The following is a 27074-nucleotide window of genomic DNA, read 5'->3' as shown; positions in this document are numbered from 1 at the left end:
GCGTGTGTGTATACATATAACCAAATCAAAAATTTCACAAAACCATACTTTACTTCTTGTGAGACACTCTGATTTTTTAAATCTTATTCAAATGTTGATTGCAACCTACTAAATTTGTTTCACTACCTTTTAATCTTAGGGGTCCTGACTCACAGTTTATAAAACACTCCTGTAGAGGGTGCTTATATATAAGCAAATTGTTGTCCCTTCCCTCACTCTCAGAGCTTTGAGTAGCTGTTCCCCACTCCAGCCCTCCAATGGATACAAGTCTGGGTCTCACACACCCCAGAACTGCTTACCTCTTTGCCAGCTAAGGCTGGGTTGGTAGACCTGGGTAGGAAACCAGGAGACAGATGAGTCTCCAGATTTTTAAGCTAAAAAGAAGATAGGGGTGGGCGTGAGGGTTAGAGTGGGTGGAAAAATTAGAAGTTAAAACCTGCTCAGGTCCCCTCGTGCTCCTCCATCATGTTGGGAACTAAGTTTGTATACTCTTGGGAATAACATCATTCCAAAGTAACGTGATGAATTTGGTTCACCTACCTCTTGAGCAGTGTGACAATTCATTTTGTAAGATTATAGATAGCAAGGGTGATAGCAAATTTATCTTAAAAGTTAAGATGAGAAGATAAGTTTCTGGCTTATGCAGCCAAGAGGAAGGTCAACACTATTAGCCAAAGCAGGGAATATAGGGGCTAGAATTGTTATAATATAAAAGTGTGCATGTTTGAGCAGCCACTGGAGCATAGCACCATGGTCCAAGTAAGTATTTGCTGTCCACCGCATGAGATACTGGGGATGCAGACATCAGAAGCACAGTTTCTGTTTTGAAGGAGCTCACAGCTTAGTCAAGGAGACAAATGCTGTAAAATTAGGGCCTTCGTGGAGTCATGCTCGGGATGCTCTGAGAGACGTCAACAAGGCCTTGAAGGAAAGGATGCCTGAGCTGAGTCTGGAAAGCATGTCCCAGGGCATAGAAGGAAGGGAGCAGCTCGTGTGATAGCACAGAGGTAAGAGAACAGGGCTATGTTTAGAGAAAGGTATGTTGTGCAGCATGAGAGGCAGGCAGGGATGGGCATCCTGGAGGTAGTATATAATTTGGATTAGAAGCTCATGAGAAAGGTCAAGGTTGGTGATTCTAGTCAGGTCATACTAGCTGTTTGATAAATACCTACTGAATCAGTGAGAGGCATACTTTGGAACAACATGGGTTTTGTATTCAAATCTTAATTCTTGAGTGACTTTGGACAAGTTCATTGCCTCTTTGTGCACTTAGATAATAATAGATAGGGAGAAATGGGACATTCAATTTATCACAAGATCTCCAGATTTACTGATATTTAATACAGATCAGTTTTTCAAATAGCAACATCCTTTTATTCAAGAAGTAAAAGATCTTGGCTTATTGTATGAACTTTTTTATCAACTCCCTACTGGTTATTATTCCTAAATATTAATAACATAGAGCTGAAAAGCTCATTTCCTTTTTTCTTGGTCTATTTTCCCTTGCTGCTTCATTTATTTGAATGCTTACCAGCTTTGCCCCGTCATCTTTTGTGGCTCTTTGTTTTAGTTACTTCTCTTGAAGTAACTTTTTTTTTGCTGAGGAAGAGTCACCTGGAGCTAAAGTCTGTGCCAGTCTTCCTCTGTTTTGTATGTGGTTTGCCTCCACAGCATGGCCACTGATGAACAGTGTCAGTCCACACCCAGGAAGCGAACCCAGGCCACCAAAGCGGAGTGCGCTGAACTTAACTACTAGGCCATGGGGCCAGCCCCAGAAGGAGTACCTTTTACTCACACACAGTCATCAATACTCCCTCATTTATTCTCTGCCTTACAATTCTCTCTCTGTGAGAGGCTGTTCCGTTTTCTGAGTGTGTGTTTGTGTTTATACAGGTGGTTAAAATAACAAGTACTTTCTTATTTGGTTTGTAAATATTTGGTGATGTCCTATGTCCTTATTGCCCACTCTCAACGCTGATTAAATCATAGCTAATCTTGTTTCATCTACATCTTTACTCGCATTCCCTTCTCTTTTATTATTTTAAAGCAAATGCCAGATGTCATGTCATTTCATCCATGAATATTTTGCTAATCACCTCTATGAAATAAGAACTCTTTAAAAAAAGATAACTATTATCACTTAAAAATTAAAACAATTCCTTAATATCATCCAATACACAGTGTTCACATTTCCAATTATATCATTAATATACTTATTTTACAGTTTGACAAATTTTTTAAATGTGTGTTATAATGTTAGATATCACCGCTGCTGTCAACATCACCTGCCTTTTCTGTTTTCAACACTTTCCCTGCCTCTTGACCCCCACATCTTACCATGTTGCCCTTTTCAAGTAATTCTGAATTAATTTTCTGGGGTTTTTAGAGCAGATTGGAGGTGAAAAGGATTTGGACTAATACAGTGGGGAGGAGAAAATAAGTGGTGACAGATACATAGCAGAGAACCAGAAGACAAAGAGGATTGCATAAGAATTCTTAAAGTGTTGCAGACATAAGGACTTAGTAGTTGAAATATAAAGGGAGAGATTTTTCTGGTTAAAGCCTGAATTGCTTCTTCAGAGCTGTTATTTTTGGATGAAAAGTAAGAAGCAGGGGCTGGAGAGAGAAGCTCTGCCCTTGTTTACCTTGGTAGCCATTTCTAGCCTCATCTGGGTGGGGCTTGTTGTCCCAAGAGGATAGACGGCCTCTGGTACTATAATATAGACATTGAGCACACATCAGAATCCCCTGGACAGCTTGTAAAAACCCAGATTGCTGGGCCCTGCCCCTAGAGTTTCTGATTCAGTAGGTCTTGAGTGAGGCCCAAGGATTTACATTCTAACTAGCTCCTGGGTGATGCTGCTGCTTCTGCTGCTGCTGGTCCAAGAACCACACCTTGAGAACCACTGATAGTCCTTGCTTCTCCTTTTGGTCTTTGCATTTTTAGATAGTTTATCTTTGCAAAGATTGCATTGCTGCATACATTGGAAATCATTGTATAATTTATTAACATCCCTAGTGAGCATCTTGGGGAAAACAATTGGTGAGAAATCCAGATAATTTATATGAAAATGTATTGTTTTCGTAATGACCACATAATATTGCTCCACCAGTCTAATGGAATGTATGTAAACCGTCTCTCTTTCAATGAAGAGATTTCTTCCTTTATGTATCTTAATCTCATTGAAGTGTATCTGTCTCTGGGCGTGAAATTAGTTCTCTTTCAAACCTAAGCATTTTACCTAAGTAAAGCTGAGAAAGCTAGGACAAATGTCGTTCTCACTCAAGTTTAGAACAGATTTTCTAATTTTTTTTTACAGCCTTTCTTTCATCACAGGGAGTGTGGGCAGCCAGCCTGACCTAAAACATCAGTTAGTCAGCAACCCTGCCAAAAGTTGTGGTTTTCTGCCAACCCTTTAGCCACCACACCCATTGCTGGAACTTTCCTTGATATTTTACCCCATTCAAATCCACTCTAAAATGGGTCCTGACCAAGCTTGAAATATACCCCAAACATGCTTCTATTGGGTCCTTTTTGGTCCATTACTATAATATGTGAATGTTATCCCTAGGAGATTACTTTTCTAAACTTATTTTTATTAAGCCATTGGAATAAGAAACCACTGTAATAAGGACTCCTGCAGACAGAGCTGATCTTCTCTGTTAACATCGCCCAACAAATAAGGAATTTCTTATTTATTGAAGTAGGACCTTGAACCCAAAATCCCACTCCTTTGTTGTCTTAGTTGTATTTCCTGATATCTTTTCTTCAGCAAGTCATTCAAAGTATATTAACTATTTAGGATCCAGAAATGAATTTGCTATTGTGTGAGAATTATTGGATGTTGAAGTTTTAATTTTCTAAATGGTTTTGTCCACCCAAAGAACCAAATTATAATCAGCAGGTTTCTTGGTAAGCAAAGAATTAGAACAAAGGCACCTGAATGTTCTGAGACTTTTCTTTTGGACCTCAGGTCTATAATTGGATTATTCATTATCCTTGATTTGTGATATAGTGTCATTATAAGTCCATGCATTTCTCAGTATATTAATCCATTTATTTATTTAGTTCATTTAAAAAATACAATTTCATTTCTAATTTCTAACGATCATCTTCATTCCTAATTTTTTAAATTCAAGATAAAATTTACAGACAGTGAAATGCACACATCTTAAATGGATAGTTTGATGGGTTTTGACAAATGTATAAGCTTGTGTCACCAACACCTCAATCAAGATATTGAACAGGAAGTTCCCCAGTGTCTCCTTAATTATTCGCCACTTCCTACAAGTAACTATTGTTCTATTTTCTCTCACCATAGACTGCCTGTTCTTGAATTTTATATAAAAGGAATCATACAGTACATAGTCATTTATGTCTGGCTTCTTTTGCTCAACATAATGTTGCACGTATCAGTAGTTCAATCTTTTTTATTGTGGAGGAATAATTCCATTATATTGGAGTAATATTCCATTGTATTAAGTATGTGAGGACACCTGGGGAATCCTCCTCTCAGAAACGGTTTTGAGGATATAGGAAAATGCTTTTTAGAGTGTGGGATTTTTCTGAAGCCTTTTTATTTAGCCTTTCCATTTTAAAAAGTACTTTGACCCAGCCATGAAAATTGAGATAGCTTCATCAACACAGATGCTCACTGAGTTACGCTGCCTCTAAAATAACTCAAGCCGTGGGCAAGTGAGAATTTTAATAAACGTGGAAATTCTCTTCTTAGTACTTTACCACTTCAAGTTGCTGTTCTGATTCTTCTCTGTGGTCCTTTAAAGCCCATTTGGAATTTGCTGAGACTCACTTCGTGGCCTTGTGTGGCCTATCCTGGTGAATAGAACGTGTGGACTTGAAAAGAATGTATGTTGTGCATTTAAGTATTTTGTTCTATAAACTGAGTTAGGTCAAGATGGTTGATGGTGGTGTTCAACAAAGGTTGAAAAGGAGGACCAAATGGCAGATGGGACAAACGGGGGGGAAAAAAGGGAGGACAGTAGACTTGAATCTAACGGGGTCAACAATTACATGAAGTCCATGAATGGACTTATCTGCGTAACTCTCCCTGAGTTGTGTCAGTTTTTGCCTCATGTATTTTGAAGCTCTGTTAGTTGCAGAAACATTTGTGATTGTTATAACTTCCTGATAAATTAACTCTTCTCATTATAAAATATTTGTCTTTCTTTCTAATAATGCTTCTTGATTGGAAGCCATTTTTCTTGTGTTACTCTAGCCACTCCTGCTTTCCTAGGTTTGCTATGTGAACAGTATCTCATTTTTCTTTCTTTTACTTTATATGTCTTTATATTTAAAGTGCACCTCTATTAACAGCATATAGTTAGGTCTGTCTTTTTTTTGTAACCAGACAATATTTGGCTTTTAATAGTTTTTGTTCCATTTACATTTGGTGTAATTATTTATATAATTGAGCTTAAACCTACCATCTTGTCATTTGATTTCTGTTTCTCCCATTTCTCCATTGTTCCAGCATTGTTGCCTTCTTTTAGATTAATTGAGGATTTTATTAGTATTGCATTTCATCAACTCAGTTGGCTTTTTACTTATCTCTTTATTTTATCATTTTAAAGGATTACATTATATATTTTTGACTTATCACACTGTACCATGAATTCGTATTAAACATCTTCATATATAATCTAAGAACTTTGGCTCTTCTATCCTTTGAGCTAATAAGATTGAGATTTTCTTCAGGAGTCCTAGCCACTCTGCATCACATGTACCGGGGAGTGCCCACAGGGGAAAAGATATATAAACATGAATCTCATTCATGGTTCCCTTACTCAAGAGCTGAATTTCCTCCAGTTTCTACCTGCTTTTGGACGCTCTCCAACAAAATTGTTTTTATATTTCATCTAGTGTTTTGTATTGCTATTCGTTGGGCAGTTTGTCCAATAAAATCTATTCTAACATTGTCAGAAGCAGAATTCTCATTTTGTCGTTTTTAATAATAAGCACTTTTGAATCCAATGCTTAACTCAAAAACTTGATAGTAACCTTCATTTAACTATAAAACTCTTTCTCTTGGTCTCTTCCCCTGTGATGTCTCTGGCTTGAGGTAGCCATCATTCTGAACTTCATGTTATCATTCTCTTTTTTCTTTTTGTTTAGTTATATTGAGCATATATGTATTTCTAAAATGTATTTGTACTTAATTTTTTTAACTTTATAAAAAAAAGTCTTGATGAATTTACTAAGACTTACTTTTCTTCTATTTTTGTGTGAGGAAGATTGGCCCTGAGCTAATATCTGTTGCCAGTCTTCCTCTTTTTGCTTGAGGAAGATTGTCAGTGAGCCAACATCTGTGCTGATCTTCCTCTATTTTATGTGGGATGCCACCATAGTGCGGCTGGCTGAGCGGTGCTAGGTCCGCACCTGGGATCCAAACCCTCGAACCCCAAGCCGCCGAAGCGGAGCACATGAACTTAACCACTATGCCACCGGGCCAGCCTCCAGAGACTTACTTTTTTATTTGCTGTTGTATTGCATGGATTTGTCCATACTACACATATATTGCTTTGACAACGGTATGTAACTTCAGTTATATATATATAACAGTCTGTTCATCTCCTCTCATGTTGATGGACATTTGGGTTATTTCCATATTTTTGTCCTTTGACAAACTACTACGAACATTTGCATACTGCCCATGGTTATATGCCTTGCAGTAAATGTTGCTAGATTGAAAATGAATGTGAATGTTTGATTTTAGCCCATTTTACATTCCCACCACCATTTTGTAAGAAATTCTGTGAATCCACATCCTCTACAATACTTGGCAGTGTCAAATTATTTTGCTAACTGACTCAGTGTGAAATGGTATGACGTTGTTGTCTTAGTTCCTTATTGATGACATTAAGCATCTCTTCCTATTTATTGGTTGAAAGTCCTTCCCCTTCTGCTATATGTCTGTTCATGTCCTTGCTTTTCCCTTTTTTTTAATCAATTTGTAGCAATTTTACACTTGGAATACCACTGAACTACCGCCTACATTTAACTACTTTTAAACTACTTTTAAAGCTACTTAACTGACCACCCTATTTAATTTGCAAACCCCTCCAAACTCCTGACCCCCTTACCCTGCTCCAATTTTCCCCCTTAGCACCCACCACTTTCACCATATTATATGTATTATTTATTAATTGTGTTTACTGTCTGCTCTTTACTGTTACATGTAGGCTGCTAGATGAAAAATATAGAGATCGAGAATTAAGCATTTATAAACATTCATAACAGTTTAATAATGTCATCATATTTTTATTCAACAAAGGCTTGGTCTCTAACAAATTGGAAATTTTTTTAAAAACTAGCTCTTCACCATGGGAGAGCATTTGAAAGGCTCATTGAATGAAACAGAGAAGAAATAGATAACTACCTGTCGCACTTGAGAAAGTGTTCATGCTCTATACAAAGTCTAGTTGCTAACAAAGACGAATATTTGTTTTTCTAATTTAGTGAGGTGGTGAGTTTTTCCACACTGAGCTTTATTTTATTAGCGTTCTCCACATTTATAGCTGAGCTGGCAGGTGTCTCCTTATATATATACTTATATATATATATGTGTGTATCATAGTATCTAGAGCTCCTTGAAGTGCAACTTTTAAAATGAAAGGGAGTGCTATCCACTTAGTTACACGAAACTCAAGGACTGGACACTCTTTAGCTTAATCCTTTATGTCTGAATTTTCACATTTTGAGTTTTCCAGCCTGAAATGTGATTATTAAATTTGTTCCCCACCTCTCTGGACTGTGCACTAGCTAAATGTGCAAGTAAATTTTTGAGAGCTACTTAGGTTCGTAACCTGGCTTTAACCCCCTGATTTCGGGATAACTGTAAATGTGTACCTTGCGTATTTTGTGCTGTAGTATTTCCACATAAAATGGTAGTGATATTTTATACCTTCTGAAGTAAGTAACATTCTGGGAAATTCTTAGATGAAATCTGTAGAAACTATAAAATCAAAGTAATATTTGACAATGATTATATGGCACTTTATTAGAATGAATGCACAGTAGAGAACTGATCCAAGAAGCTGTTTATGAGAACTGTAAATATGTTTGTAAAACTAAAGTGGTAAGTGAGATCTGGCTACTTGGAAACAGAGGGCAAAGGTTTCTGTCAAACAGCATACCCTTTATTTCCCAGGTAATTGCTACACCAGAGTGTCTGCAAAGTAGCAAGAGCCTTATTTATGCCCGTTGGGGGAATTTACATGGGTGCTTAGTCTGTTACCTGAAATGCATTAGTTAATTTTGAAAATCACATAATTTGACTTTTTCCTTTTTGTGACCAAATTTTTTGCAGGATAGTTTCAATCTATTTTTTGACAGGTAAAAGAATGAGGAGATTGTGACACAATTTCAGCATAAACCTATCTTTCAGATAGGATCAGATAAACAGAAATTCAATATTATAGTGGAAATTGAACAGACCTAGGTTAAAAACTGGTTGTTGTTTTTTTTTTTTTTTTGAGGAAGATAAGCCTTGAGCTAACATCTGCTGCCAATCCTCCTCTTTTTTGCTGAGGAAGACTGGCCCTGAGCTAACATCCATGTCCATCTTCTTCCACTTTATATGTGGGACGCCTACCACAGCATGGCATGCCAAGTGGTGCCATGTCCCACACCCGGGATCCAAACTGGCGAACCCCGGGTCTCCGAAGCAGAACATGCGAACTTAACTGCTGCGCCATCGGGCCAACCCCAAAAACTGGTTTTTGCTATAGTTATTTACTGTGTTTCCATGCAAAAATCAACAGACATTTTTTATTTCATTTATAAAATGGAGGTGAATTTATCCATTATATAGAGTTGTTGTCATGATTAAGGATTGTGGAGAATTTATGGAAATGTATAGCAACTACTGTAAGCACTCAATACATGGTGGCTATTGTTACATTACAAAATACCAGTAGATGTGTATATGGTTAATATATATATATTTATATTAGTGAACTCTCTTCTTAAATAAATCTCATGGTAAACCCTTATTGCAGAAAAAAAGAAAAAAATTAAGAGAGCAGAGATTGGGTGGCTTGGTGCAAGGAGAAAGAAGTCTTGTCTAACTGGCATCCCTTGTGGTCCTCAGGAAGGTTCCACAGCCATCGCTGATGCCCTTCACAGAGACCTAGAGCTCTACAGAGTACAGCCTGGAAACCATTCTCCTGGATTTTGAGAGTGCAAGAAGTGAAACTTAGTTATTTTATTAACTGACACAGGTAGAGCATGTGGTCTTGCAGTACAGTCAACAGTGATTGGTCACAGCTTGTTAAATGATTCAGTTACAACCCTACTGCTTGAGAAATTTCTCTCTCCATATCTGACTGCTAGGTGGAGTTATAATTTGAAGTTGAATTGTCAGACCTACCAGGATGCATGCATCATTTAAACGATGTAACAATGACATCATTATTTTTTCAGATCTGGGTTGGAATTTGCCCTTGACAAATAACAAAATGATGAGTGACGCAAGTGACATGTTGGCTGCAGCGCTGGAGCAGATGGATGGTATTATAGCAGGTAATCAGCATCCTCTAAGAGATGGAATCGTGACATTTACTCTCCTCTCTTGGCTTTTTCATTACCCCTCTTTTATTACCTTTGACTTTCTTATTTTCATTTATTGGTGTGCTCCAATGCCTTTAGGTTCCCCGTGGTTTCATCTTTGTCCTTCTTTTCCATTTTCTACCAGAATTATCCTCAAATTTTATTTTAAAATGTCAAAAATTCCATTTCCACCCTAGGTTTCTGAACAAGGATGAAGAATCTGCATGTCTGGTGGTTCTGGTGCAAGTAGTCTGCGGACTATACTTTGAGAGAGACTGCTGTACCCAGTATCCACGAATTCTGATCTATCCCCTTGAATTCAACATTCACTTTTCCACCAGTGACTCTCACATCTATTTACTTTCCCAATTCTTTGCTAAGCTTAAGGTCCCCTTCTCTAACTGCCCAGCAGATATCTCTCCCGACATGTCCTACAGGCACATCAGTGTCATCATTTAAAACACTGAGTTTGGGGGCCGGCCCCATGGCTCAGGGGTTAAGTTCGCGCGCTCCGCTGCGGCATCCCAGGGTTTTGCTGGTTCAGATCCTGGGCGCGGACATGGCAGCGCTCATCAGGCCACATTGAGGCAGCGTCCCACGTGCCACAACTAGAAGGACCCACAACTAAAATATACAACTATGTACTTGGGGGGCAGTTGGGGAGAAAAAGCAGAAAGAAAAAAAAATAGATTGGCAACAGTTGTTAGCTCATGTGCCAATCTAAAAAAATAAAAAAATAGTAGAAAAAATAAAACACTGAGTTCATTATCTTTCCTCAGAAGCCCCTCTAGTAGCCTGCATCTTGACTTATTCTGTAACCCTTCATCCACATACTTTCCTAAACAGAATTTTTTTTTCTCTCCCCAAAGCTTCAGTATATAGTTGTATATCCTAATTGTAAGTAATTCTAGTTTTTCTGTGTGGGATGCCGCCATGGCATGGCTCTATGAGCAGGGTGTAGGTCCGCCCCCAGGATCCATGAACCCTGGGCCACCAAAGCAGAGTATATGAACTTAACCACTGAGCCACAGGGCTGGTCCCCATAAACAGAAATTTAAATCATTCTAGACATTTTTGTCGCTCGTGTTCCTCACTTAGTTAATCAAGTTCTATCAGTTCTGCCTTCTCCCAAATTCTACCATTCCCTTTTATCCTCTTTAAAGTCTGGCTTGTCTGTGCTACCATAGTCGTGCTTTGTGCAAGTAACCTTCTTGCTTGATGTCTCTGACACTCTTACTTTCTTGCTCTGGTCCATCCTTCTCTAGACCACCAGAATCCCCTTTCTCAAACACTTAGCTGATCATGTTACTCCTTTGTTAAGAATCCTCAGCAATTCTCTTATGGTAGCTGAGCAAAGGCAGTAGACTGTCCCCTTGTTTTCTCATCATGGCTGAGGGCACTGACTAGTAAGTGAGCCCTTTCACACACTTGTGGTCTCCCAGGAGTGGTGGCTACCTAAGGTCTTATGTCACATTTTGTATGTGATGTGTCGTAGTTTGGCCTCCTTTCTTATGCGTACTGGAGACCTGACTTCACTGTGACCTTCTTTGTAGGTTAGACCACACTTTGGGTACTGTATTCAGTTCTTGGAGTATCATTTTCAAAGGGTCATTGGCAAGCTAGAACTTACCTAGAGGAGGTAAGCGTGAAGGCAGAGTTTAACAACCACACCTGGTAAGGAACTAGTTAAGTTTAACCTAGAACAGTGCATTTTTGCTCGGAGCATGCTATATGCTTTCAAATAGTTGAAGGAATGTTATGTGGAACAGAGATTGGACTTTGTCATGATTTCAGAAAATATAACTAGAACTAATTCTAGGCTCTTACCAGATGCTGTAACCTTATACTCTTCATGAAACTCTAGCAGAGAGAAGTGATATTTCTGGAACAATAGTTGAAGGATTTACATTTTACGTATTCCACTAAATTAGTATATTTGTACCTTAGCCCTGGCAGGGCTTCAGGACCAACAGGAAGTTATGAGAAAATTAAGATTCCCCAGGTCCCATCTCAAACTAAGTCAGTCAGTAGCTTTGTGGGTAGGACCTGGGTTTACATGTTTTCAAATTGACATCAGTAGTTCTCCAACTGAGGTAGGAAGGAGAGGAGGAGAAATGATTACAAACATTTGGGGAATTTTTCTAAATACACATCGCTCCCCTACCCCTACCTTGTTTTGTGATGAAGACTTAATGGAATAGAGGATTATCATAACACATGTATCATTGATGTTATCATTATTGATAATATCATTACGTGATCCTAATGCTTCAAAGAGCTGGAATAGGACATTACAGCCTGTCTGGTTTTTAATACTCTTCTGTTCCTCCTTCCCCCCATCATGCTCTCCTCAGTACATGTTTTTATGGATTCTCATCTCAGTTTTACAGGGTTCCTGAGGGGACTGATTCAGAGGGTTATGTGAAGCATTTAGCACTGTGCCTAGCATGTCAATGGTTATGGTTATTATAGTTTGGCAGATTTTAGTCCAAACCATTTGGCCCAGTATTAGGAAGCTCAATGGACTGGACTAGCTGAAAGAGAATTCCTCTTCCCATTGTTGAAACTTACTAAGCCATATGGCCAACTGGAGAGAGAACTTACACATCGGTTCGCTGGTCTCATCCAGTTGTAAGACCTTCAGATTTTATGAGGTGATAGCCTAAACTTCATAATTATTGATGTTTAAGTATAAAGTTAGTATGTATATTTGGCAGACCAGAACATTAACATCAAAGAGATGCAGCAGTATTTATGATTGCTTTCAGAAGGGGCTGTGGGTCAGTTGTGTGGATGGAAGTAGTAGAATGCTTTCTCTTGTAAGTAACAAAACAAAAATGGCTGTAGAAGTATTTTTTTAAAGCTGACGTTAGCAAGAGCATTTGACGCTAGGCTGCAGACAAAATCATGGGGGTGCATTTTTATACAAACATACTCATACATACATATACATATGTATATGTGAAATTCATTGAACTTCTTCAAAGATTATTCTGGTAAATTAACTGGGAGCAGGCCCTCTTATCCTTGAAATTATGCTATGCAATTTCCACCTCAGTGTGCAACTTCTTTACGGGAATTTAAGGACTTTATAGTTGCTAAAAGTTGTTTTCTGGAATATATGGCTCTACCTGAACTGATCTGCCACCTTCTTAGCACTTGTTTCTGCGAGGTCAGCACACCTTACAGCAAAGCCCACCATACCCTTACTCTACCACGCAATTGACCTCCCCTTTGGCTATCTTACCATTGATATTTACCATCAATTATATGGTTTTTATTTTTGCACAAAATAGCTATGACTTGGAGAGATTTATTATCTTTTCCCTCCTCCTTGTTTTGATTATTCCTCACTGTGACTAGACTTGCTTGCCACCTCCAGCTTTGGTATGTTATCTTAAAAATCCCATTGCTTTCTCTCTGATTTTGTTTTTTTAAAATCTAGGTTCCAAGGCCCTGGAATATTCCAATGGGATTTTTGATTGCCAGTCTCCCACCTCCCCGTTCATGGGAAGCTTGCGAGCTCTGCACCTTGTGGAAGACCTGCGCGGATTGTTAGAGATGATGGAAACAGACGAGAAGGAAGGCTTGAGATGCCAGATCCCGGATTCCACAGCAGAAACGCTCATTGAATGGCTGCAGAGTCAAATGGTAGATGTCTGCATGTTACAAACCCGATGCTGTGACTCTTTCTTTGCTTATTCCAAAATTTACAACATAGGATAGCTGATTAGAACAAGAAAAAAAATCTGAGGGAAGCAGGTTTGCTCTGATTATATCCCTAAGAAGATCCCAATCCCCTTTTGACTCTATGGGTAATTTTTTAAAAAGTGCCATTTGTGTACATTTCGTGAGTGCCAGGAGGTCACCTAATTTTATCCATGAAAGTGGACTAGCTTTGAGGTTGTGCCTGTTTGACCTGCTGTGGCTTAAAACAAATAGTCCTGTAAGAGAAAGAACCTTGCACATAATAGATGCTTTCTCAGTGATACTGGAACATTTGCTGTGAAAGGACCCAGTAGCAATTCTAAATAGGAAGTACAATGAATAGACTCTTCAAATAGCGATGGAGGTTTGTTGCGGTATTTGATCTGAAGTGCCATCTAGTGGTTTGTGGCAATCATTTCAATTCCAGTGTGTGAGTTAAGTCGTGGAGTTGGGCTTTAAATGTTGTTCTTATTCACTGAACAATGAGACCTCCTTCTAGACATCCTTCTGAAAAATCAGTGATGTGCCGGATCTGCGCTTTCCCTGAACACAATGGTAAATACCACGGTCTTAATATGTGTTGAAATCATAAAAGCTAAAGGATGTCACAAGAACATATTCAAAGGAGAAGAGAGAAATGGTAGTTTATCGTGTAAATATTTAAAGGATGCTCAGTTTTCAGGAAGATGCATTAATAAGCTTATGAAGCAATTGTGTTTCTATAAAACCTAGGGAAAATTGTGTGAAAGAATCCAGATCTATTTTTGGATCTGTAGTGGAAACGGAAGCTGTTTGCTTCGGGAACCTTCATAGTACATCTTACGGCTAAAACATTTTCATGTGATGTGACACAAATCCTGGCACTCCCATCCACTCCCTTGCTGGACATTCTTCTGTTCCCAGCCCATATACTTCCGCATTTCTGATTGCACATAGTAAGATCGATCGTTTAGCGGGGGTGCAGCTACCCAATTGGAGATGTTTTACTTTTCCTGATACATGACGTCTTATTATTATACTTTATATTTGCTCTGCAGGTTTCTCCTCTAGAGATTTAAGGGTCCAGGTTAGCTGATTTCTTTGGAGAATTGCTTCCTGCTCTGAAATTAGTTGTTTGCTAGCATATTCTTTAGCCTATTTCCACTTCCTATCTCTCCCCTCCTCACTCCATATTTTTCTGACCATTCACCGCATAGTGGGAAAGGAATTTGCTGTTGGTCGAAAAAGCTGTTCCTAGCCCACATCCTCAGGTCGCCAGTGGCAGCCATAGCTTGAGGGTAGCTGTGATGGAATTTTTCCTTGTGTCCAAAACATGCCCATTATACATGTGCTTAATCTGTTCTATTAAAGTATTTCTGGAAAAGGTTAAAAGATTATCATGATGATGATATCTGAACATAAATCACTTCCTGTCATTCACTCCTTTTTCAGAAGCTTCCAGTGACAGTCCCATCTCACTCAGAGTAAAAGCCAGAGTGCTTACTGAGGATTGCAAGGCCACATAGGAGTTGCTCTCATTACTCTCTGACCTCATGTCTCATTACACTTCCCTTCTTTCACGCCACTCCAGACACATTGACTTCCTCACTGATTCTCATACATGCTGGGCAAACTGGCCTCAGGGCCTTTGCACTGGCTATTTACCCTTCCTGAAAGGCTCTTTCCCCAGATATCTGTATGGCTAGCTTTCTTGTATTCTTCTGGTATTTACTTAACAGTTGTACATTCAGTGAGGCCTTCCTTGGTGACTGTGTCTAAATTTTCACATATTCATTCTTTGTATTACATCTCCTTGTTGTCTTTTTTTCTTAGCATTCACTACTTTCTTACATATTATGCATTTGCCGTATTTATATCATTTATTTTCTGTCTCTCCAACTGAAATATAGATATCATGAATCAGAGATCTTTCCCTGTCTTTGAACAACAGCATATCCGTGGTGCCTAGAACAATGCCTGGCATTCAGTAGGTGCTCAGTAATTATGTTTGTAATGTAATGGTAAAATGTGAATGGTAAAATGGAGTGCATATTCAAAGGAACTAAAATTGTTGTGTTAAATTTATTCCTTGGATGGATAATGGCTGCCAATTTGTATTTTTAATTGCTATCTTGATATTTGACATTTTTAAGTTAGGCATCCACAAAATGACAAATACTTTATACAACTTACGAAGATTCAGTTTTCATCCTAAAAATAGCAATAAAAAAATAAACTAGATGTGGACCCACAGAGTTTTTCTTTTTTAACTTGTTTATATCTACCTAACATTTATATTCATTCCCTCATCTTGACCCCAATCCTCCCAAATTACATATATTTTCTCAAGCACACAGAAGATGAAAGACTAGATTAAAAAGATGCAAAGGGCAAAAAGCAAAGCGAGAAGCAGAGAGCAGGAATGAGTGGAATAATAAATGCGCAGGTGTGAAATGAGTTGTCGCAGCCCTGGGCCTGTGGTGGACGTTACTTTTAGAACCCAGAGGGAACTGAGGCACCATCCAGAATCCAACGGGTAGAGGGAGCGTCTCAGGCTTACAATTTAATGATTTGCTGATTATATTAGATTCTCCCATTTTAATATTTCAGAAGTTGTGACGTATTTTATAATCTTTGTGGGATATGCACACATTTTAGCTGGGATTGTTTCTTTTTTCCTTTTTTTAAAAAAAGAGATAATAAGCTACCTAGAGTAGCCAAATAAATTCATAGAGACAAAAGTAGGATAGTGGTTGCCAAGGGGCTGGGGGGAGGGAGGAATGGAGAGTTAATATTTAATGGGTGCAAAGTTTCAGTTTTGCAAGATCAAAAGAGTTCTGTAGATGGATGATGGTGAAAGTTGCACAACAATGTGGATATGCTTAATACCACTGAAGTGTACACTGAAAAATGGTAGGGTCAGCCCAGTGGCGCAGCGGTTAAGTTCGCACGTTCCGCTTCTCGGCAGCCTGGGGTTCGCCGGTTCGGATCCTAGGTGTGGACATGGCACCACTTGGCAAAAGCCATGCTGTGGTAGGCGTCCCACGTATAAAGTAGAGGAAGATGGGCACAGATGTTAACTCAGGGTCAGTCTTCCTCTGCAAAAAGAGGAGGATTTGGCAGTAGTTAGCTCACGGCTAATCTTCCTCAAAAAAAAAAAAAAGGTAAATTTTGTACGTGTATTTTACCACAATCAAAAATAAAAAAATAGTGTGATGAAAATTGATGGCATCTTAGAATCAAAGGAATGCAGAATCCTAGCACATGCCCCCTTTATATTGTACATGGGGAACTTGCCAAAATAATCAATAAAGGAGATCCTGTTGGAAAAAAGCGGCAAATGATAAAGAAGGCAGGATTGTGTCTTGGAGGTTACAAATGTAGGCTCTGGAGACAGCAGACCTGAATTTTATTTTATTTTATTTTGGTGAGGAAGATTGGCCCTGAGCCAACATCTGTGCCAATCTTCCTCTGTTTTGTATATGGGATGCTGCCACAGCATAGCTTGATGAGCGATGTGTAGGTCCGCATCCGGAATCCAAATCTGCAAACTTTGGGCCGCCAAAGTGGAGGGCGCAAACTTAACCACTACGCCACTGGGCCAGCCCCAGCAGACCTGAATTTTAATGTTGGCTCTGACTCTTAGAAACTTGTATGCTTTGGGGAAAATTTCTTAAGCTGTTTGTCTCAGTTTCCTCATCTGTCAAATGGGGATGTTAGTCTCTGCCACACCAGATTGTGAAGTTCCTATGAGCTAATGTATGTTGAGTGCTTATCAGTAGCCTGGCAGATGGCTAATCAAAAAGGTAATACTGAAGAGTGGATTGTAGGGAGTAGAGAGAAAACATTTAGCCAGATCCCTTTGCAATGAGGGAAAGAAAGAGTTGGGTCCAGTTACAAGGGAAGTTAGGTTACAGATTACTAATGCGTAGTTCACTTCTTTCACAAGAGTACAGACATTTCTTAGACTGTAGAGAAGCTTCCACAATATTTTAGAAAAATTTATTTATGATACTAGTTACAGAATTAAGGTTTCATTCATGTTTAACCATGGTCAACTTGAGAGTCCGTGTGCTTAAGACGGATGCTAATCTCCGTAGTGCGACTGCACATTTGCAGTTCTCATTATTCTTTTTCCCAGGCCAGGGAGAGCCTCTGGCTTCCTGGAGGATGCAGATCGTTCCTTCACTACTAAATCTGCTGCCTGTTTAATTATTTCGTATGATCAGAAGCTGGAGAAGAAGAAAGAAAATTATAACACTAGTAGCTTGTTACAGTGGAGGAATATTAAATCGACAAGAATATTAATCTACAAGAATGAATTTGTTTTAATAGGATAGCTATAGCTGTAGCCTTCTAGAAACGAACAAGTTTCTTTTCAGACTCAGCAGTTTGTCTCCTGTGGTAAAAAAAAAAAAAAAAACCCAAATCTATTGAATGTGGCATATTTGTTCACTTCCTGAGGTAGAATTCTCTGTTTTGATTGTGAAATGTTATTATGTGTTAACACAAATATTATTGATGGAGAATTATGTGCTTTATCAAGCTCCAAGATTACGAGGGCAAATAGAAAAAGTTGTCGAGTTGTTTGAGCCAGGAAAGTGGTTTTTGTTTACTTGAAGTCTAGCTTGATGAGTTGCCCTGGAGTGTTCTTACAATGCGTTTTCCAATAGACGAACTATGAGGCAATCTCAAAATCAGCAGAAATTGCAAAAATACAGTTTTCGCCAAATTCAGTGAATTATATTGATGGGAATAACTCCAAATCAGGCATCCTAACCCATGAAATAAATAGAGTATAAATGGGAGAAATGATGTGTCCTTGACTGGCTTCTGACCTGTTTAATCACCAGAATATGTTTTAATTTTATTTCTACATTAAAAAAATAAATAATATTAATTCAAAATGTACCTTTTTAAAAAGTTTCTGTAAAAACAAAAATACTCATAATTTAAAGAGTTCAGACATGGGGCATCTTCCCTCCAGGGTTGCTGACTCTTTTCCCTGAGCCCCTGACTTTCAGCCACACAATCCATTCCAGTCCCACCATCCTCCCATCCCTGCTGTTCTCTGACCAACTTCTCTTTTCATGTGTGCCTCCAGGGGATGTTTCTTCAAGCCTTGACAGACAAGGGACATCTTAAGATTGTGTCCCATATGTGGTCACAACTATCTGAGTTATGCGGCGTCTCACTGAGACGTCCTGGCTAAAGTTAAAGCTGTTTCCCCTTAGGCTTCTGGTCCAGCCCCGTGAAAAGTGTCCACAGAAACAGGAAAACAGATGGACCAAGTCAGCAGAATTCTCAATTGAGAGGCCAGTGCAGGGTGATAAGTGAGAGATGCACTTTTAATGGAATCCCAGGCTACTGGTATTTGTTGGGCTTAAATAGAAAGAGATTCCTCTGTTCTTTTATGAAAGTGAGTTACGAAACAATACTAGGGGCAGCAGTTTTTCTTGATCTCGTGTCACTCTTCCCAAAGTAGAAGAGTGATTGCTTTGCTACATCTGCATCCTGTCGCATAGCTAGCTTTCAATAAATAGTGAATAAATGAATGAATAATGGGTGAATGAATGAATATTGTACGCTACTAGAATAGGAGTTAGGCCTTAGCTTCTGGGGACCTTCTATTCTCTATCTTTCTGTAACTCAGGGGACTTTGGAGTACACCTGTGACCAGGATAATGTTGTAATCTCAACATGTCCCCCTCTCCCCACTGCAGAAGCTTTGGGGAGCACAGTGGCATGTGTGAAAATAAGACTAAGAGGGGGCAGAGCCCACCTTGCCTACTCAAGTGAGGTGTCTAAAAGAACCTTTTAGGAGACACTAAAGAATTCTATCTAACTTGCCCTACATTGGCCATGGATGCACCAATGAGGCGTTGCTGTGCATGTGTTAGTTGTATAACAAGATAGCCCGTATATCTTGGCAATTGATGTTTTGGCAACAGATACCCAAATACTCCAAGAGAAGCTCTCTCAAGATATTTCTAAGGAGACTGGCAGATGAAAGCACTTGGCATCTGCTGTGCTTGTCAGCATTTCAGATGTAGTTATGTTTTTGGAGTAGAGATCTTAGAGGCTGGCCTACTGCTGTGATTTTTCTCGCTCCAGAGCACTTGTTTTTGCTCCAGTTGGCTATTTCGTTGAGAAGTTGCTTTTTGTGTCTGGAAAACAAGCACTGAGAAAATTAAAACCTAGAAATAAAAGCTGTAGTCTGATTTTGACCACCTCTGCAATCTTGACTTGGAGAGTACAGAATATATTCAGGCTTATTCTGAGTTTTCGTCTTTGATGCTCTTTCTAACAGCGTTGAATAACTAATGTCTTTTCTAGAAGAAGGTCACGGACTTTTTGGGTGTGATGAATTGTGTGTGATATTCATTTCCTCTTTTGCTTTTCTTTTTGAGCAGAGATGATGAAATTTTGGAATAGAAGGCTGCCTGAAGAGTTTATCTTGTTGCCTTGGGATCTTATTTCCTTTTTTGAACTGCAGTAGAAATTCTGGAGGGAAAAATGAGCTCTTTGCAAGACCTGCCCACGTTCGGAGGTGCTATGGTACAGAGGGGTAGCGGCCAGTGGGAAGGGATTCTCCATTGGCCCTGAATGGCAACGATGTTGCCCTGAGATGATTACAGCACAATGGCAGAGCCTCACCACCCTAATTCCATCACGTCGGGTGAGAGATGAGGGAGCAGAGTGCTTCCTCTGCCTGGTGGCTTGATTTTCAGCGTTGTTGGTATTGTGTTCTTTGACTCTTTGACAATGGAGTGTGTGATGCCTTGTGGTGTTGAACCAAAATGAAATACAACTATGATATTCATGGCTGGAAGATTCAAGACTTATCTTAGTCTCCCCTCCTGGTAGACATTTATTATAAATGTAAAGATGGAGTAAAATAAATGTAGAGATGGAATACTGATTAGGGCATGGGGACCCTTGTATTAGGTGTTTCTTCTGGTACCTAGATATACTATTTAATTAAAGGAGCTTTAGTGAACTGCACCTTCATTTTCCTTTCTTGATAATACCACGTTTAAAATATTAGAATCATGAAATCAAGACTGTATGGCAACTTCCAAAACTAGTTTTAAAAAGTAAATATATTGACTGGGTGGAGTATGTGTGTATAATAGTACTGGTCCAACCATTTCTTAAACATTTGTTGTCTTTATAAAATTGGACTGATTTTCTTTTCCCACTTTAATTTAGCTACGCATCATTCTGATTTGGGAATGTTGTATTCAAAATGAGCTTCTGTGTTATAACATAAATAAGTATAATTGTGGCAAATCACTGCTTGTATGTTGATTTTGGGTTTAGACAAGACAACAGAGCTCAGGAAAGAAGAACAAAGCAAAATGAAGATTAGAGAAAGAGGGGAGACTGCTGTAGACTAATGCATACCAATAGAGTAAGAAAATGGAAGGAAAACACCACATGATGCTTTAAGTAAAAGGAACAGACAAAAACTCCCACCTGCTGTGAATTAAGGACTATGGAAACTGGGGGATGGTACATAGGGCTTCATCATGCTAGTCTCTACTTTTATATCTATTTGAAATTTTCTGTAATAAAACGTTTTTAAAAAGGGAAGCACGTAAGGCAAGATGTTAACATTTATTACATCTTTGTACTTGGTTGTGTATTTATAATACTTGATAATTAAAAGGAAATTAATATAAAAAGAAGAGCCTCTCCTTAGATGCTGAAGGGTAAGGTAGATGGTGCTCTAATGCTGTGTGTAGCACCTGCCATGTGAGTTCAGGCAATTTATATTCCCAGGTGTGGTTCCTGGCTAGCTCTGGGATTCTGTAATTCTATGGGGAATAAGGCTTTTTAGACCTTTTTTCCCTGCAATTCCAGGAAAACCTGGCAAACACCATGAGTTCCTTAATTAAATCAAAGTGTCCCTGTTACAGTTGAGCTGTGTCTCTGCCCTGCCTGCCCTGTGTGCCACCCCCCTACCCCCCACCCTGTTGGGTACTGTACTGGTAGAATCCCCAAGTTGATTCCAATTTGACTTCAATTTTCAGCTGAATTGAATGTGGTCAGTAAGGGGTTACATGATGAGCTAAAGTAGAAAGGGTTATTTTGAAGGCATCTCTGGGATTTTGAGTAAAGTGATTTGGGCTAGTCTTCAATGCTTTGGATGTCAAGTTGACTCAACAAGAGTTCATACTAAATATGTTTTTAATTATGTGCTCAGGATTTTATAAGCATCATGGGAGAATCAAAAGAAATAGAAGACAGTTTTGCCTTGAGGGACTATTAGGAATAATAAGTGACCAACTTTCCTAAAATCACTAGTAAGCTCTCCATGGCAGAATATGATGAAAAGCCAGATTGTGAAAGACAAGACACGGAAGAGAAGCCAGTTGGGGAGGAGAAGAAGATGGCTCAATGTAAGGAGGAGGTGGGAACTGGCTGTGAAAGATGGATTTCTGTAGGCAGAGAGGAGTGGGAGGTGAGTAGAGTGGTGGGTGCAAAAAATATATATATATTGGGTAGATATTGGAAAGAATGGATGGAAGTTCATTAAGAGGAAAACATTGAGAATGATAAGGACAGAGGTGATAATCGTAGGTCTCAGGGAAGCAGGAAGTCAAGGTTCCAAAGTAGAGGTGGAATGATGAGCTTTTAGGAAGGAGTTAAGACTCAGTTCTCCTGAGACCGGCAGGAAGCAAGAAAGGGATGATGTAGGAGGCAATATATAATATTGCGCAGTGGAGAAGATAGTATATAAGGGAGTCCATGCAAGATGGCTTCAATATTGTCCATTAAAATGGCTTTGAGATCACTTCCTAAACATGGTAGGAAGAGGGAGTACAGGCTTGAGGGGAAAGGAGCTCGTCTAGAGGGTGATCATGGAGTGTGTGCTAGTTTGTAGAGGAAACATGAATAAAAGTCTTGCTGCGAAGCAAGAAGGCCAGGTTGAACCAAGCACTCATCTGTTATTCATTCGGTGTCTGTTGAACACCTATCATTGCTCCTTCATTCGGCAGTCATTTAGTTAGCGCCCACCATGTTTCAGATGCAAAGACGGCTCACAAAGAATGCAAAGTCTATTGGAAGAGAGAGAGACATGTATGTAGCCAAGTCTAACCTAGTCCATTCAGTGGGAGCCCTGCCGTAATGAAGGTTCATCCAGATGCTGTAACTGGCATATGAGTGAACAAGTAATTCCAGGAAGACTTCACAGACTGAGCCCCAGTTGAGGTGGACCTTAAGGGGTGAGGAAAGGGTCGCAAAGACAGTCCGTGCAGAAGGAAGAGAATTAGTGTGTCGGAGGGTGTGCCCTGTTTGGGGAAGTTTGGAGTGCTCTGGTAGGGAGAGCATGGGAGTAGGAGGAAGAATAGAGTCGATAGGGTATTTGCCTAATGGAGTGCACCTTCCTCTGTCGTTTTTAAGGCAAAGGTAACAAAATTGGCAGAAATATAAATAAACCTGTGAATGGACCAGAACTTTTTCTACTTGAATAAGTTAACACATGCTTTAAAAGTATGTAACTATTCCATTGGTGGCTCTTAACTTTTGCTTCTTTCCTTAGAGTGACTTTTAGTGTTTAAAAAAAAAAAGTAAACTACTCTCTAGCCTTATGAGCACTCATAAATATTAATACAGTGTGGAGAAATATGAGTATGCTCATTGTGAGTCCATTTTTAATATTTGTTTTTATTTTAGGATAATTTCGGAGAATTGGTTTGGGAGCATCTCATTTTCGTCTCGTATGCAGTGGCTTGGGAAGAAACACTTCTAATCTTGCTCTTATTTCCTCCAGTCAGAAGGACTTTTACTTCTTGTCCTCACTGAATAGAAAGCTTTTTTTCCTACCTAATGAAATGTATCTGTTTATAAAAAATTGCTTGTGTGGGGTTTTAAAAGCAGGTGCTGTTAATGTTCATAATCAAAATGAGGAATTTCAAGCTATTCAAGGCTAGTTCTTAGAGTGAGAACATGCATTATGCATCCTGACTCTTTTCCAAAAAACTGTCCTGAAGATGTTACATAAATTTCATTTTCATGGAAGTCGCCAGCAATGGAAGTTGTCCAGGCCACTCCATCAGACTCTTCCTAATACTTGTAATTTAATTCTGGGCACTTCAGGTCACAGCAGGAGCAGAGTTATGCCATGGTAGTTGTACAGGTGTGTGGTCAAGCAGCTGATGTTAAAAATTTTATCCAAATACATGTTGCACAGTTACTAAATTAGCTTCTGATTCTTTTGTGGCCTTGTGGGAAATATATCCACTGCACCTAAGTTTTTAGAAGTATCATCCTGAAATTTTCTTTTTTGTTAAAGCTCCTTTTTGTTTAGTTTTGCTTTTTTTCCTTCCCAACACATGACTTTCATTATTCCCAGAATTTATACTGGAAACGGCATTAATTGGAAAGGTAGAATAATAATACCAGTTAATTCTGGAAAAATAATAGATGTCACATCAGATGTGTCCTGGGCCATGAGGATGTACAGTTTGTATTTTCTCTGGTTCTAAATCTGAAGTTGTTATTTGCTTTTTTTTTTTTTTGCAAAAGATTAGCCCTAAGCTAACATCTGCTGCCAGTCCTCCTCTTTTTCTTGCTGAGGAAGACTGGCCCTGAGCTAACATCCATGCCCATCTTCCTCTACTTTACATGTGGGGTGCCTACCACAACATGGCTTGCCAAGCAGTGTGTAGGTCTGCACCCGGGATCCAAACCAGCAAACCCCAGGCTGCCAAAGCAGAACATGTGAACTTAACCCCTGTGCTACCAGGCCAGCCCGGTTATTTGGTTTTTTGATTGAACTCTGGATGGCCCCATGTAACCATTTTGGACTCCACTGGCTTTTATTTCTATTGTGTTTGAATGAGGAATCAGGAAATTCTAGTGGGATTACATGTTATATGGTTATGAACCATTTAAATGAGATAACGGGGACACATCACATACAACTCTATTTCAAAATGACATTTTTATGTTGTCTGCTCGCTGTGAGCCTTTTCATGTGTCTCCTTAATCGCTTGCGTATATGACAGCTGAGGAAAATTCCCCACTTCCTTTCCCAATCCATACTTCCTTTGTCATTTGCAGTATGTGTAAATATACCCAAATCTGATAAAAAGAGGGCAGGAGGGAGGGGGAAAGGGTGAGCACTGGTCTAAGCAGATGGGCTAGATGCTGTGAAGGTTACAGGACAATCCCAATTCATGAGCTCTGCCCAGGAGCTTAGCATAACGTTATATGAACACGCAAACTCACAGGAAGTTAAGGAATTCAGGATGGAAAGTGATAAATCGCCGATGAGCGTGGCTAGTCAGTGCTGCAGGGGAAGTTGCTGTGGACTGAGTGCTTAAGCTTTTGGGGGAGGAGAGAAAGGCATCAAAGGCTCGAGGCTTCAAAGAGGGAAGGGAAGATGTGTGCTGTGATTTGGAGACTTGAGTAGCAGGAAGGAGCCTGTGGTGTAAGTTGCCCCTGCTGTCTCCCATTTAAACACAGGCATTTGCAGTCCTGGATTTGGGACTTTGGGGGGAGGTGGAGGAAGGCAAGGGCACCCCAGATCATTGCCAGTGTCCTCACTGAGAATTAGTGGCACTGAGTGTTGGGGGGGAAATAGGGATTTTGTGCCCAACCACACATTCACAAAGCTTCGCGTGTCCTAGGTGTGCATCCACTGTCAGTGAATATCAGTAGCCACTGTTCCTTTAGTCCTTATTTTCTGCTTGATAAGAAGTTTTTTAGTTTGGTGAAAACATGCCTAAATGCCTACCTGGCTGTCTTACCTATTTTGAGATAAATGAACCAAGTTGCATTCTCGTATCTTCTATTAATGGCAATGACAGTTATGCTGAATTCAAATCGGGTTCCTTGGATTAAAAACACATGCGATTTTTGTTTACCAGTGGTAGTTCCATTTTAAGGAGGGCCAGCCTTATCCATATTATTTCCTTTTTCAGACAAATGGACACCTACCTGGGAATGGAGATGTATATCAAGAAAGGCTAGCCCGTTTAGAAAATGATAAAGAGTCCCTGGTTCTTCAGGCAAGTGATGTTGAAATGTTGATCTTTCCTCATGACATACTTAAAATGAGCATTTTAAGTTGGGGTGGCAGATTCAGATGCTTACAGGAGCCAGACTGCTGATAGAAATAAATGCAGTAGGCTGTCTGTGTGCAATAGGGAGTGGTGAGGACCGTGGCAGAATGAGGGTATGCACACCTAGTCTAGAGTGAGCAACCTTTACTCAGCCTCAGCTCCTCAAGGGCCAGCCTAAATACAGACACAACGTCATCTGATCTGACTTTTTAATACATAGCAGAAATTCAGATTTTATAATATATGTATTCATAAACCTGTATATGTATTTTCTGATTCTGAATATGTATATTTAATTTTTCAATTTTAAAAATAATAGCACGGGCCAAACAAAACATGAAGTGTGTAGTAGAGTGCTGTCTGTAGGCTAAATTTGAGTTTTCTTTTTCTTAATAATGTTTTAAATGCTTGACATATTTTTACTTTGGTATTTTGAGCTAAATGAAATGCAGTATATATACTAGGCTGGTGATTGTTGGGGAAGAACTCAGAGATTTGCAGTAAGCACTGAGAATGAGGGACTAACCCAGTGCCTCCTCATGGACTTTGAATTGCACCCTGGGTTTGAGCACATTTGTGGACAGTATGGTTCTGAAAGATCTCATGGGATCTGAATTCCCTTGATTCTTTTCTTTGTTCTTCATGAAGTATCAAACTTCAGTAGTCCTTGATGACTTCTCTTGCAAACATTAACTCCATTTCCTTTGTTAATCTCTAATACTACTCTCACCTCCACCCCAACCCCTCAAAAAGTTAATTTGTGTGCATGCTTTCTCTCAAAAATGGTTGAAACGGTTTTAACCTATAAAATGTTGCATATCCCAATCAGCCCTAACTTTGTTTAAAATTGAATAGGAGTCCTCAGATCAATAAGCCTCACATAAACAGGAGTGTGAAGGACTTCTGTCATATTAATTCTCAGTTTTTTTCTTTATAACCAAATGAGTGGTGAGATCATTCCAGCTTTTGTTCTACTTAGAGAAATATAGTTTGCAATAGGACCCAAATTCTTCCTAATCGATGGCAGTATTTTGCTCTAAATACAGGTAAGTGTGTTAACAGACCAGGTAGAGGCTCAGGGAGAGAAGATTCGAGATTTGGAGTTTTGTCTTGAAGAGCACAGAGAGAAGTTGAACGCCACAGAAGAAATGCTACAGCAGGTATGTACAGAGTCAGCACCGAGGTAGGATTTTCCTGCTGAGCTAGTTGAGATGCTACATTTATATGTCATGTTCGCTCTGATATGAGAGTAAATTTTGTGATTCACTTGGACTGGCATATTTTAAGCAAAAACCTGGAGTAGGAGGGTCTCAGAACACATACACACAATGAGAGGTGTTCATGTAATTAGAATCTGGAGTCAAATATTAATAGGATCGTAAGTAATTTTAATTTTCTTCTTTATGCGTTCAAGTGGTTTTCTGACTCTCAACCATGAGCATATATTTTATGAATAAGAGAAAAAATAAGCACCATCTGTGACCATCATTGGGAAAAAACTTGTAATATATACACACACACACACACATATGGTGCTCAGGTATGAGAGGACCTATAATATAGCAGATAGAGTGCACACTGGAGCAAGGCTGCTTGGATTCGAGTCCCTGCTCTGCCATTTTCTTGCTGTAACTGGCTTTTGGCAAGTTCTTAATCTCTCTGTTCCTCAGGCTCCTCGTCTGTTGAATAGGGATAATTGGCAAGTTATCCTTATGAGTTTCTACCTCATAAGGTTTTGAGGA

The 27074-nt window shown here is 39.3% G+C and overlaps 1 protein-coding gene across 9 annotated transcripts in view; it reads left to right on the top strand.

Moving 5' to 3' along the window:
• The window catches only part of PPFIBP1 (PPFIA binding protein 1), a 168659-nt gene that overhangs the window by 98767 nt on the left and 42818 nt on the right, over positions 1 to 27074 (top strand). For all 9 annotated transcript variants that reach the window (XM_046657117.1, XM_046657176.1, XM_046657168.1 and 6 more), the window contains 4 exons: positions 9443 to 9541; positions 13014 to 13219; positions 25192 to 25278; positions 26379 to 26492. In XM_046657117.1, coding sequence (XP_046513073.1) covers positions 9478 to 9541; positions 13014 to 13219; positions 25192 to 25278; positions 26379 to 26492 — 471 coding nt within the window. In that variant the 5' untranslated portion in view covers positions 9443 to 9477. The remainder of the gene's footprint in view (positions 1 to 9442; positions 9542 to 13013; positions 13220 to 25191; positions 25279 to 26378; positions 26493 to 27074) is intronic.

The sequence above is a fragment of the Equus quagga genome, chromosome 1, assembly GCF_021613505.1.
Source record: "Equus quagga isolate Etosha38 chromosome 1, UCLA_HA_Equagga_1.0, whole genome shotgun sequence".
Taxonomy (NCBI): Eukaryota; Metazoa; Chordata; class Mammalia; order Perissodactyla; family Equidae; genus Equus; species Equus quagga.
This window is presented reverse-complemented; position numbering and strand designations above follow the sequence as displayed.